At 42.6% G+C, this 14,230-nt stretch overlaps 1 protein-coding gene across 3 annotated transcripts in view; it reads right to left on the reverse strand.

Moving 5' to 3' along the window:
• Positions 1-3,065: 3,065 nt before the first annotated feature.
• Positions 3,066-14,230, reverse strand: part of peli3 (pellino E3 ubiquitin protein ligase family member 3) — a 31,203-nt gene continuing 20,038 nt past the window's right edge. For all 3 annotated transcript variants that reach the window (XM_084343785.1, XM_084343783.1, XM_084343784.1), the window contains exons 4-7: positions 13,339-13,440; positions 10,376-10,594; positions 6,551-6,739; positions 3,066-3,885 (exon numbers count right to left, since the gene is read on the reverse strand). In XM_084343785.1, coding sequence (XP_084199911.1) covers positions 3,286-3,885; positions 6,551-6,739; positions 10,376-10,594; positions 13,339-13,440 — 1,110 coding nt within the window. In that variant the 3' untranslated portion in view covers positions 3,066-3,285. The remainder of the gene's footprint in view (positions 3,886-6,550; positions 6,740-10,375; positions 10,595-13,338; positions 13,441-14,230) is intronic.

Here is a 14,230-nt window from a genome sequence, read left to right on the forward strand (position 1 = left end):
TTTTGAAACTGATTTTGAAGCCTGAACAGAGAAGTGACGGTGTAATATCTGGAGATTTTGGAGACTCCTGGTGGTAGCAAGAAAAAAGACACCGTAGCAGATAGGGATGCTGCTGCCTTGCAGGACTCTGATGTCAAGTCCCACTAAATTTACTCTTGTGAGCGAGTTAAATATTTGTCCTGATGGCAGGGCTAGAGGAAGAGTCAGGGGTCATCAACACATTGAGATCAATCTTCAAGGGACCATAGCCATGCATTATAGATCACAGTCAGATATCTCTCTTAGGACCAAGTGCAGAATAGATGGATATTGTTATCAGGCACATTGGCTGATATCGAAAATTGCAGCAACTGCCCAATAATTTTCTTTATAGTCATAAGGGATGTTACACACACACACATCCACTACATGCTCACCATAGGAGTGCACTGTTGCAGTTTCAGAAACAAGTCCCTTACATCCCCAAGATCCATCTCCCAGGCTAACATACTGTAGATCTCCTCTGCTGCCTGTCATCCACACGGCGGTTGTCCTTGATTAGTACCCCTGCCTCTCCCTGTGGACCTTTAAATAACCACACACACCAGGCAGATCATCTGTAGGTGCAGGCAACTCAGCTGTAGTACATCACTGTGTCAACTGGAAAAGCTGGGAAGGCAAATGAAGACATATTTGACATCGCCAGTTGTTGTTCAGACTTTGGCTCTGATGTAAAAACCCTGCAGCAGCTCTGGGTGGGATAGCAGCTGCCCTCTGCATCCTCTCTGCAGTGAGACCTCTTCAGCAGTGATATTACATGATAAGATAAGATAAGATACAAACAATATCTGCTCACATTCAAGACAGAATGCATTGTTTACCTACAAATCAGTGACTGTTGAATCAGAGATGTGTGTAAGGGGGCGGCATGTGGAATATGCTTGTGGGGTTCTTGTTTCCAGTTTGATCAATATTTCTGTCGGTGTTGAATAGGTGATGTGTAGCTCTCCTCATGACAAAGCTGCCCTATCGTTCCTCTCTCTCTCTCTCTCTCTCTCTCTTGGTGGGCAGGCATGGGGCTGCTTGGTGACCTTGAGTTATTTTTAGCACAATGGGGGCGCTGCAAACTGGGAGCAAGGCTCAGAGACACTCCGTGGAGTCTGCAGCTCACCACAGTGTAGTCTGTGTAGGGAGGGCTCTAGCATTCTCCCGGCAACGTGCAAAGCTGCAGTTGGTGGGAACATGTGTGGGGCAGCCACGATGCTAAAATTTTTTAGGTTACGCAGGGACTTTAAGGATCACAGCTTCATTACTAAGACAAGGTCTGATGGGTAAAGACACAAGGATGGGCCGTAAACAAGCCAACCGTTTTGACGGATTATCTTAACCACTTGAGTGTACCTAAAATGTTACTGGACAAGAAAACGATGTGCGTGAACAACTACATCAAAAATGATTAATGTTAAGGATGTGCAATATATATATATATATATACCGATAAATTATGGGCCTAACTAAAGTAGTTGGTGGTGAGCTCCTTGGTGCAAGTTGGTTTGTGATCCGCCAATTAGCACAAAGAAGAAGGAGAATAAGAAGAAAAGAAGACGATGAAGAAGAAGAAGTAGTTGCTGATGTCATGCTCATGTCAAACTGCTGAGTCACACATTGTAGACTGGTGTGGACATTTTAACATTTAAGACAAAGACAACATGACACGTGTTCCACAGGGAACAACAAATGTCATTACAGCCATGGACTATTAAATCATCCATCTGTGCTCTCTACATGTGAGCCTTTGTTTACCCTCAGGTGTGCATGAACTACAGGTCAGGAACTTCTTTTTAAACTACTCCAACGGGAAATTATAAGTGAGCTTATCAATCAATGGTCGAAACTGAGCCAGGATGTCAAACTGGAACATGCTTCTCCGTCTGCATGCAAGCACATAAGGCTACTTGTACCAACTGTGCACATCAGTGTGTCTGCTTTGAATACACCTGCCAACAGGAAGTTGGATCAACAGCTTGTTTGACATGCAGAGCTGCAAGTGTAGTTCTTGACCTCTAGTACTACTATGGAGCTGTTTTTTCTGTGAGTGGGACCCTGTGCAGACAACAATGTACTGCCCAAAGTCAGCAAAACCCAGGAGCTGATTGTTGATGTTTTTGGAGGAGGCAAAGACACACAGCCCTGTCTACATCAGTGGAGCTGAGGTGGAGCAGATTCCTGGGAATCAACATCACAGAGAGCGTATCATGGTCATCACACATCTCCACAAAAAAAAAAAGAAGATGCACAGAAAAGGCTCTACTTCCTAAGGAAATTTAAGCAGGCTAAATTCTGGAGCCAGATTCTGGTCAACTTTTAAAGAGCAGTGATAGAAAGTATCCTGACTGGAAACAACACAGCCCAGGACAGGAAGGCTCTACAGCGGGTGATTAGAACCACCAGAACATCTCTGGTACCATCTACAGAGCATCAGTGACATCAGTGAAGTGAGATGTCTGCACCAGTGGTCTGCGAGTTCATGCTTCACATGAGCTAGCTCAAAGTTCAGTTCCAGCAGATTTAAATGAACTAGGTCACATTGATTTCTTCATATTACTATATATATATTATATTTATATAATATATAAAGCTGCATGTTAGTGACTTACTCTTCTTTAAGTGCATTCCTGCACAACACTGGACTGCACAGAGCCCAAAGATACTAAAAGACAACAGCCACCCAGCCACAGTCGGTTCACCCTGCTGCCATCTGACAACTGATACACAAGTATCTGCTGCTGTACCACCAGACTACAGAGCAGCTTCACTCCTCAGACTGTGACACTCCTCAACTCATCAGCAACACTCCACTATGAGTTGTTTATTTTTCTGTCTTGATTATCATTTATTCGTCAGTCCGTGAGGGTTTTAAGGTGTTGGTATGTTTGAGAACTACAAATAGAAACTTCATTCTAGAAGCTTGTATTGTGCAATGACAATTAAATAAATGTTTAATCTGAGTGAATCATGCTCCGAATGATCAGAAATGCACTTGAGTCTGAGACCTCAGCAGGTACAACAAAAGGTCACTACACGTGTTGATTTCAACACAATTTATTTACATACTCTCCGTACACCTCATATTCCATTTGAAGCCTTGGCAATCTACTATTGCATCATGTCAACAGTCCTTTTCTTGTACTCCTCCTTTCATCCCACACCTGAGTGTGTCCAGATTTTTGTCTTTGCACACAGTCACAGTCTTTACTCAGCAGGTCCACCTCTGTCCACTCCACCTTCAGTTTCCTCTGAGTAGCTTCAGTCGACGGGGCCTTGGAAGATGAGTTTGATGTGGCCCTGCTCCCCCGTCAACCAGGTACCACAGAAGGGGCAGGCAGCGTGGAAGGCATGGGTGCCGTGGGGTAATGGGATCTGGCTCCACCCCACCACTGTTTTTTCTGAGCATACATGGCCGCAGGGGCAGAAAGCGTGAGTGGGTGGCCCGGCATCCAGGTACAATCCTCCCTCACAGCCCAGCCACAGCGGCACATAGGGGCCCACTCGCCGGCACATGGGGCACTCCCTCTCCCCGGTGCTGGCTGGTGCTGTGCCCCCAGGGCCGGCAGGACCCTTTTCCTTGCGGTAGCCCCAGTTGTGGTAGCCGTGTACGTGGCCGCAATTAACGTAGACCCAGGGCTGCTTCTTGTCAACGATCTCACGCTGAGCCAGACTGGGGAAGGCCAGGGTGTTGAAGCCCACGGGACACTGGGGTCGGGCGGCGTTCAGCTCCTGGCGAAGGGACTCCAGCTGTTTGAGGGTGGGGGTGTGGCGCAGTCCGGCGGGGGTCCTCCACAGCAGGGTAGCCCCGCACAGATCAATCAGAGAACCGTCCTGGAGGGTGTTTGACTCATTTTCAACCTTGAGAGGAGAACAGAGGATAGAAATGTAGCAGGGGAAAGAGGAGAAGAGAGGGTACATCAGTTTTCATAACTGGGCTGTCAGGACAGAGGAAATGCTGATTTATTTATATACTGGTGGGAGCTGTTAAACTGGGAACACTCTGCACTGGACTGGTACACTCTGTACAAGGGAACCTTCCAGCAGTCCTCTTCTAACCACCACATGATGGCACTGTGCTCAACTACACAGACAGCTGAGCAGAGCCTCCCCTCAAAACACCATCATTATCAGCAGCATGTCTATCTTTGGAGTGTAACAGTAGTACAGTAATTAAAAACAGATGATTTTTTGTTAAGTTGAAAGTTTGAAATTCCTAAAAACTAAAAAAAAAAAAAAACATAACAACATGTGAAACTACCTTTACATGAACATACTGAAGAGGACAAGATGATAAGCAGCAGTCATTCTGATACATCATGGTATTTTAGGTCAGATCCTAAACTGACATGTTAGTTATTTGTCTCTTCTGATGGTTAGAATTCGGCCCTGTCCACATGTACAGTACGTGAGTATTTCTTAAAACATAGCTTTTTTTTATTGACTTTTGGCCTTTTAGCTCACTCCTTCCAGGATGAAGATATTCACAAACTCAGTTTTCAGTGTTTGCTGTATGTCTGGATGGGCAGAATCTCAGTGATGGAGACTCCCATGTTCAATTCCTAATTGGGTCTTATCATAACACATACTATTGTGGATTGACTGAATGGATATTATATTGTCTATATTTGCATTGAAACAAACGAACATTGAAAGTACAATGCCGGAAAAGAGAGACAATAAACTTGTCCTGGTACCTGCTCAGACTGCTGTAACATATATGATAGAAACTAAAAGTACACAAAAAATAACAAATCAATATAAAATACCCCTGTATTTGTCTTTCAAAGAATAATGTGAAAATGTAAATGACAGTTCTCAGGACAAAAAAACAATGATCTGACGATCTTTACAAATCCAGATGATAAAATCTAACAATGGCATAGCCGTCAGTGCTGATAAAAACAAACAGTGTAAACCATAAATCAAATTGAAGTGAGGAACCTTGACACTCCCACCATCTTCTATAGTTAAAGGTCAATAATACTGCCAAGATGTCTTTTTTCAGACAGCTAAAACGTTTTCCATATTACAGGAAGTTATTTATGGGACAGCCAGGTTATGCAACAGTGCGTATTAAAGCCCCCCTCCACTGTATTTTGGTATTGTTATGATATTTCATATTTCCTTTGCATGAATGTTAGCGGGGACAGTGCTAGCTGTCACTCAGACAGAAGTTCTTCTTGTGTATTGAGGAGCTGCAGAGTTTATTATTGCCAGACCCACTGTCTGTTTGCAATGGTAACGACTACGTATGACTAGGCTAGGGTTGGTAAGTTATTCTGAAGCATGTTTTATTTTAAATCTTTAAAAAACGTCCCGGCAGCAATCCATAAATCAAATGACAAATAATAATATAACCATCTGTGGCCGTTGCAGGCCTCCAATAACCCTAACCAATCCCTTTGTTTGGCCCGTATGAAAAGATCAGACCTGGCTACCTGTCTGTCCGTCTAACTACTTACCTGTCTGCCTGCACTCTGCTATACTCAGCACATGACTAGAGTCTTCCACAAGGCTAGGCAGGTATACTGCTAAAGCTATTAGCAAGCCAGTCACACAAAAATGGCAGAGAAACTGCAGCCAAAACTTCCCACAACTAACATGGTAGCTTGACAGCAGTAAGTTGACGTTCATTATGATAATATCAGGTGCATGTGAAGGAGACAGGAGGTGGTTGGCCATGATCAGCGATGAAAACAATACACTGCGCCAGAGGCATTATAAGAAAGAGACAGATCACTTAAGGTCTTTTTAGTAGAGAAGTCAGTAACGCCAGATGTGGTTGTCCTATAACACATATCCTGCTCCTCCCCCAATAGCCAATCGTAGCAGTCAAACCAGGAAACATTTCAGCCAACTGCGTTGTTGCACTGACGGAAGCAATCAGATTCACCACAGTTATGACTTCTAATAAGCATGGAAGAAGAGGCGATCGCGTTAATGCAATAAATAAACCTTATTTTGGGTCAAAGTCAACAAACTGTTCATGCGTTAAAAGATGGCTACCGAGTGGCAAGACTTGACTATAAGGACTTGGGCTGTGCTCACAGTACACAGCCACTGTCGTTCAGCAGCTAACCCAGTTTGCACAAGGCGCACAGCTACAGCAGTAAGGAGTAAGTGTCGTGCCTTTTCAGACAGAGGTACATTTCTAACGATTGTTTTGCTTAACAGAGTTGTTGATTTATGTATTAGGCTGAAAATGCTAAGAGAGCTAGTTGAACATATCGAACTAGCTGCTAACACATCTTTGGCTGTCAAGAGCTGCAGGGCAGTCGGTGTCTGCGTAGTCGGGCAGTTTGTGTCCATGTGCTTTGGAGGAGTGGCTCTGGAGGGAGGCTTGATTAGACGGGATGGGATTTTTTTCAGTTGGATACTTTAAATTTAGCTCGCTGTTGCTGGTTTTTACAATCTTTCCACCCCCAGCTTTAAGAGAGTGTTCAATTGTTGTCTTTATAATAGTTCATCTCTGACCCCAAAGCAAACATTGGTGTCATTTTCTCATCAGCCCCCTTCATCTTACCAGTTTGCCCCTCTGTTGAGCTGAGCGTGTCTCCCTCAGGGCAAAGACGTTTCCACAGACTGAGATTTCCCGCCACACGCCCGGAGCCGGCTCAGACACAAACTCCCCTGCCGGGTGCATCACCAGCACCCCGTTGGTGGTCAGGCCGTCCATCAAGCCATCCGACGTCCTCCATTTGGCAGCTCGCTCCTGAGAGACCCCCCACCCACACACACACACACACACACACACACACACACACACACACACACACACACACAAACACACACACACACACACAAACACACACAGAGAGCAGGCAGACATAAAGGTTAGGGGAATGATGGGGAGGCACAGAGGGATGATAGTGGAGGTGGAAGTCAGAGGTGGCTGGCTAGAAAAACAGCCACCGTTGCTTTTCTCTGCTGCTATATTTAGCTCAGTACAGAATGACTACTGTACTGACTAATGCACAGAAATGCACCCACGCCTAAGAATAAACCAGTCCCTGAGAGAGAGAAAAGATGTGTTGTGAACACAAATTAGCTCTCATAGAATGAAACAGCAAATTTTCTGGCATGTGTAGTTTCATCTTTAAAAAAAGATCTTAAAGGGCCAAGGCAGTTAAAACAGCAGTCTGGAGAAGTTGTTCTGTAAACATGCCTTTGAGGCGCTGCAGTAGAGAAATTAGCACACTGGCATTCATCACCACTGCTGTATATGACAATGAGTTGAATGTCTGACTGTGGAATGAGAGCTACAGAGCTTTAAAGCCTCTTTCGGCTCATTGTTTCTATTTTATGGTTTAGCCTTTAAGTTCAATCTCACAATACATGCTCATTATCTTAATTTCAAACAGCAGCAGACAGGTAGACAACAACAACACTCGCTGCTCAGCAACAAACAGCAGGCAGACACAGTGAGAGACTAGCTGGTGAACATACGGTACTGTAGTGGAGTGTTTAGCAGCTTAAGAGCCAGATTGTGAATATTAAATTTAAGATTAGACTACGTTGACTTATTAGACATTCCCAAACTCCAAATGAATGCTTATGTAGCTCTGTGTCTGCTGGATGTCTATACAGATGTTTGCTAACATGTTAGCCATGTTAACTTAACAGGGTAATAAAACATTAATGTCGCGTTGCCCCCAGGTACTAGCTAAATAACATGGTGGCAGGCTTACTAAATATTAGTGATATAATAAACACATATTTCAAAGCTTTGATATTGTCCCTGCACTATTTGTTTGGCTGTCCATTGACGTGTTTATTTGGTATCAAATATATCACAATATATGTTTTCCCTTAAAATGTTAAATGAAACGATGCAGAGGATGTGTGCATACATGTATTCAATCAAATTTGATTTTGGGCTACAAGCTCTCATAAAACAACAATTATAATATTTAAACCAAATAGGGTTTGTAGTGATATACCAATAGGTGGCACTAATGCACCTCAACGCAGGCTGCCAGCTAGCTACTACCACACAGTGTGGCTACTGCTGCTGCATGAAATCATACTGGAGGAGGTAGAAGACAGGAGCGAGACACTCTATGTGTAGTACAAGTAGATATTGCTATCATATTCAGTCAGTGTGAATTATTTGGCCAGACACACAAGGCAAGAGGGCAGAGCCAGACCTGGAGGAACAAACACCCAGAGTCACATCAGATTCTGCTCTGAGCCATTAACTGACGGGAGGAGAGCCCAGAGATTAATTTGTAACTTTTGGGATTATAAAGTAGATTTATCTTCACTCCTGTTTATCAACCTGACTGCAGCAGTGATCAGTGGAAGACCTCCATTGTCGGCTGTTTATGTTCTGTAATGTTGACCTCTGACTGGAGCTGGAGGGGAAATGTTCTTATTACAGAGAGGAGAGGGGAAAAATCAGAAACACGCCATAGTCATCTGGCTGTTTGTGGCAAATAAACACATATTGATCCCGCTGTCAAACTTGTGCAAGGAGTGCAAGGCAGAAATTCTCTCTGCTGGTGGTGAACACACCATTAAACAACCAGCACTGCTGATGAAAATCTATCTACGTGACACAGGCACAAACGTTTACGGATGAGGTCATGTTTTAAAGTTTCACTCACGGTATGTCTAGTCTCACTGGCTGACTTCCTTCTTCACTCTCCAACTGAAACGCACTGTTACCTTGAGTAAACTTGTGGATTTCTCTGGTATAACATTGACGGAAAACTTTGGGATAATGTATGTGCACATCTCAAACAAATGTGTCATGGATTTTAAACATTATAACGCAGAAATGTTACATATTATATCTCAAATTGCTATTGCTGAAAACATGCTCACAATACACTATCAAAAACAGGTTCTGTTATAATGAAAATCTTAAGGATTATTACTTTAAGGTCTTACTTTTCATTATCATGTATTATTTATCAATGGTGTCAGTCCTATCTGCACTGCATCCATCACACAGTTCAGAGGTGAGCCACAGAGCCTGCTCTTTAATAAAAGGAGAATATTTGTTTCATATATCAGTGTAAATGTAGTCGTGATGGCTGGAGGAGTTATACAAGCAGTTGGGGTGTATGCGTGTGTGTGTCGAGAAGTGCTTGCTGACGGTATCTCTCTGACTGCTGGCCTAGTTGTCGGGGGTCCTGATGAATCTTGCATGGGATGAAGTCATGCTGTCATGAGAAAGGCTATTATTGGTGTGTATGGCTTTGTGTACGTAGATGTCACGTTTTAGACCGCCCCAGCCCGGCAGCATGTGCTGTGGATCGGAAGCTTTCACATCTTAAAATAGTCTGCTAACAGCACAAGGAAATGACTACTATCTGGTTAGTTCAGACTAACTCCTTAGCAGGACTGCTGAGTTAGCTTGATGGTGCATGACTGTACTGTGTGTATGGACATGTAGTGTGCTCCTTTCTAACTGGTTTATCATAACTAGAGTCTTCCATTTGTAGTTACCTTCTTACCAGTAATGATCAAATTGTAATTACCAAGTTAAAGGATGGTTTATTATAATTGGAGTTTTTTTTCACAGCTTTGACCACTGGTTATGTTAATATAGTACTCATCAAAGATCTGGCAGTGTGACTACAATGCTAAAAATTAGTCCAAAGTGAGTTGTAAACAAACAAACAAACAAACAAACAAACAAACAAACAAACATTTTAACCAAATGTTGTCTGTTGTCACCAGTCTGACCTGTGATTGGCCAACCAAATCAGTTTTTCCTCTCAGGAGAATGAAGTTCATGCAAAAACATTTTAAAAATATTAAGATGCAGTCATTAACTACATACCCCCCCGCCCATGATCATTTTGCTCAGATTTATGACTTTAATGTCAGAAGTCTGAGCAAAAGGATCAGATTTCTGACTTAAACCTTTAATCGAATTCTGGTTGAAAAAGAAAAGAGACAGAACTCAAATTTTTCACAGTGGCCCTGATCCTCCTCCGTAATTAATCAATGAAGCGCTGACATGTAGTATGTTCTGACTGGTTATGTAACCAGACACATATCTATCAAAACAGCTAAAGCACTTTCATAACACACATGACTAACAACACCAGCAACTCCCTACCACACACACACACACACACACACACACACACACACACACACACACACACACACACACACACACACACACACACACACACACACACACACCACTCCTTCTTTTCTATTGCTTCCTCAGGCCAGGTCACATGTACTGTCACCTATCCTAACAGCTATGATGTCACCCGTGGGTGGCACAGCCCTGTCCCTGCTGTTGCTCTCATCATGGTTGCCACGGTTACCAGCCCCTGTGTAGTTCACCAGGAGAATCCTGGCACCCACAAAGGAGAGCACTTACCCCAAGGAAGATGTTCTTGGAAGAGTCGAAGCCGGCTGCGTAGATGCGGGCGGTGTAGGGAGCGCTGCGTTCACACATGATGCGGCAGGCGTAGCGGGAGATGGTGCTCTGGGCCGACTGACCGCCGCCACCACCCTCCCCTGCCGCACCCCCACCCTGACTGCTGCCTGCTGTGTCCGTCACCACAAAGTCGATCATGCTCTCCGTGGACCGGCCAATCTGAGAAAAGCAAGAGAGAGGGATCAAAATCATAAAACAATGAACAATACTCAAGTATAACCATGCTTGTACTAAAAGGCTGGTTCACCCAAACTACAGAAATCATATTTTTTCACTTACACCGAGGTTTGCACCATTTTATCAAAACCAATGGCCAGGGCTGCACAGATGTAAAAAAGTGTAGTTTTCCTTTCCTTTCCACTGAACTGAAGAAGGAAGAAGCAACGCTGCTCTTGAGTTGAAATATTGAAATATTATAAGCAGCACAATAACAATTTCATTTGCTTCCATTGTAGCTGGGTAGAGTCACATATCTAACAAATATCTGTCTCTGACGTAACCAAACATGAACAAAGTATACCCAAACTATCTGCATGATTAGATACTACGAGAGGAGAGGGAGGAACCTGTTTGTAATGTAGGTGAACTGACCCTTTAACACAGCAGACAGAGGGAGGAAGACAGACCTAGATGATGGAGCGGAGCCCTGTTGATTCTGTGTGCTGGAGTCACAGCTTTGTATAGATCTCCTTGATGATGAGAGAAGGTGCTTGGAAGAAGGCTGTGAGCTGCTGAGGGCAGACAGGTCTGACTCATCCTCTCTTGTATATTTTATCTCCTCAGTCTTTTGTCTTCCCTCCTTCTGGCTTTCTTTCCTTCACTACCTCTTCATTCCCTCCCTCTGTTCTCCCTGATGCCCTCACTGCGCTGCTCTGTCATGACTCGGCATTCTCGAGAAGTCTGATAAATCTGCTCACAGATTACCTGAGCGCTCACTGAGATGTGTGTCTGACTTGTGTTTTGTTCTGTATGGTTCTGTTATGTTTTGCTATGGGGCTGTCAGGTTCCATTATAGTTTTACTAAAAAATATAATATAAAAGACGCATTAAAGGAATAGTTCACAGTTTTAGGAAAGCGTGAGATTAGATAATTGATATCAAAGAGCCAGGATGTGGTTAGCGTAGCTTAGGCTGGAAGGAACGGCAACAGTTGGTGGGAAAGAATGTTCCTGCCAACACCTCTTCAAGTCCCTGATTAACATGAGGTATCTCATTTAATTGGTAGGTCTCAAACAAAAAAACAAAAAACAAAAAAACAACAACATTTTTCTGGTTTTAGTGGGAGTCACATACTCTCTAAAAACAACCGGCAAGCGTGTTAGCTTGAGGTAGCTAAATAGGCTAACCTACAAACACAGATGGATGCCTCTTGAAAGGGTTTGGATGTACATGTAATTAGGACATGTACTGGACATTCAATAGCTTGGTTGAAACTAATTAAAAACTACTGTGACCGCACCCACTGTGGTGTTCTAGACCTAGACTAGCCAACATTGTTCAGAGGAGGCTAATTCTCACTTTGTATTACAGAGAGAAGTTTAAAATGTTTGGGCAGACTTTGAATCTGTAAAATCTCAGTTATTGTAGAGGAGCAGCTCTTTTGTCGCCCTGAGCTGCCATATTTGAAAAATATCTATGCAGTCCTTTTCTACTGGGCTATAGCAGGGGTGTCAAACTCAATTCAACTGTCAGTTTTATTCTAAGCCATGTTAAAGGGCTGGCTGTAAATATAAGACTATATATATACTATATACTATATATCGAACTGTTATCATGATTAATTACATGATTAATAAGCTCCCTGATTTGATCTGCGATGTCCTCGACAAGCTGACATTGTTAAAAGCTTGTTTCAGGTTGAGGCTCACTTTTTCCCCTCCCTTCAGCATACACTTCTAAAGACATGAACAAAACTGCACCTTCTGAAAAACAATTTGACAATCAGGAAATTTCTTTAGTCACAGTACAGCCGGATTTCACTGCGTCATCATTCTTGTTGTTGTAGTTGTTGTAGTTGGATTTTGTTACCTATGGAGAGAGCCCAGCAAGCTGTTTACCTCTGCTTCCAGACTTTATGCTAAGCTAAGCTAACTGACAGCTAAAGTTACTTTATACAGACATGAGATTGACATCTTTCTTTTCATCTAACTCTCAGCAAGAAAGGGTATAAGTATATTTCCCAATATGTCAAACCATTACTTACAGTCTCAAGCATCTTAGTAAGAATGAAATATATAACTAAACAGTTCAATTAATGAGCAGAGATGTGAAGAATGTGCATCATAAGAGATGTCATCCTTAAGCCTGCTTCACACTGAGAGGAACAAATGAGCACGTGGAAGCAAAGCACAGATTACTGATACATACATTGCCAGGATGAAGAGTGCATACGGCTACACTACGGTAAAACATTGATGTCTTAATGAAATTAGGTTGGCAACAGTGGCACGGTTGTGTAATTACATCTACTTCAGGATGTTTTTAAAGGCTTGTGATGTGGGTGGGACTAAACAATAAAATAATACTACTATCTACTATGACAATATGATGAGGGCCACATTTAAATGATGGATATCACCAAAGTTCAGTTGCTGTTGATAATTACTACTCATATTTTAGTTTAACAACTGTGCTGTGTCTCTTATCAGACATCCCATTTAAACTAGCTTATTTACAGTGAATGTGTAACTAGCCAGAGTCAGCTTCAGTTAGATCTCTCGTCTATTTATGGTACTTTTTGCAGTCAACTTGCCTCTTTTCAGACAACGTCCTATCTCTGCAGTAGGTCATACAGCTAAAATGTTGAGTTGGCATGGCACATGTGCACGTGCATGTTTGTGTGTGTGTGTGTGTGTGTGTGTGTGTGTGTGTGTGTGTGTGTGTGTGTGTGTGTGGACACTGACCTGAAACATGTCTGTATTGCTGTCATGGGTGTACTCCACAATGACAGAGTGGCTCCGCGACAGTGTGTAGGAGATGCTGTGCTGGCTTTTGTTGCTGAGTGCCTGCCAATGGAAAAGACATTATCCAGGTCACATAACAAGGAGAGCTGAAGGTCTGGCCTCCAGGAAAATCTACCCAGAGGACATTTCCTGTTCTGGAGGAACAATGCCATCTCTAATTCAAAATGATTGATATCATTTTATTAGCTGAGGTATTGTTATGATGGAGAGAGATCATCTCGTTTTAAGGTACTGTGTTATAATATATAAGGGTTAGTTCACAACACATATACATTATATTTACAATATACTTTATACATAAAATCTTATTATCTAATATCTATAATATTTAAAATAGGAGGGTAGACTTGCAGAGAAACATCATGTATCAGAGTAGTTACACAGCAGTGCTTTGAGCAAAATGCTAATGTCAGCACGTCAGTATGCTCACAGTGACAATGTTAACATGCTGCATTTTCACCATCTTAGCTTAGTGTGAGGTTGACAGCTGAGGTTGATAGGAATGTCATTAGTTTTGCAGGTATCATCAACAAAAGTCATATAGTCACAAGACATATAATGTTTGATCTTCAGGGTGGTGCAATACACAAATGGAAAATCATCCATTTGTAAAAGCGTGTTTTGGCTTACAGTATGTGAGGAGTATTACTGCTTTAATCAACTGTCTAACCATTTCAATGATCAGTGCCGGGGGTAACACATTACAGTAATGTATTACTTTTAGTGGTAACTGGGTAATATAATGCATTACTAATAATATTTCAGTAATATATTACTACACTTATGTCACGTAACGTGTGACTAATACATTTCTTTTAGCAGTAGTAGAGTA

Source organism: Pagrus pagrus (assembly GCF_965226575.1).
Source record: "Pagrus pagrus genome assembly, chromosome: 22".
Taxonomy (NCBI): Eukaryota; Metazoa; Chordata; class Actinopteri; order Spariformes; family Sparidae; genus Pagrus; species Pagrus pagrus.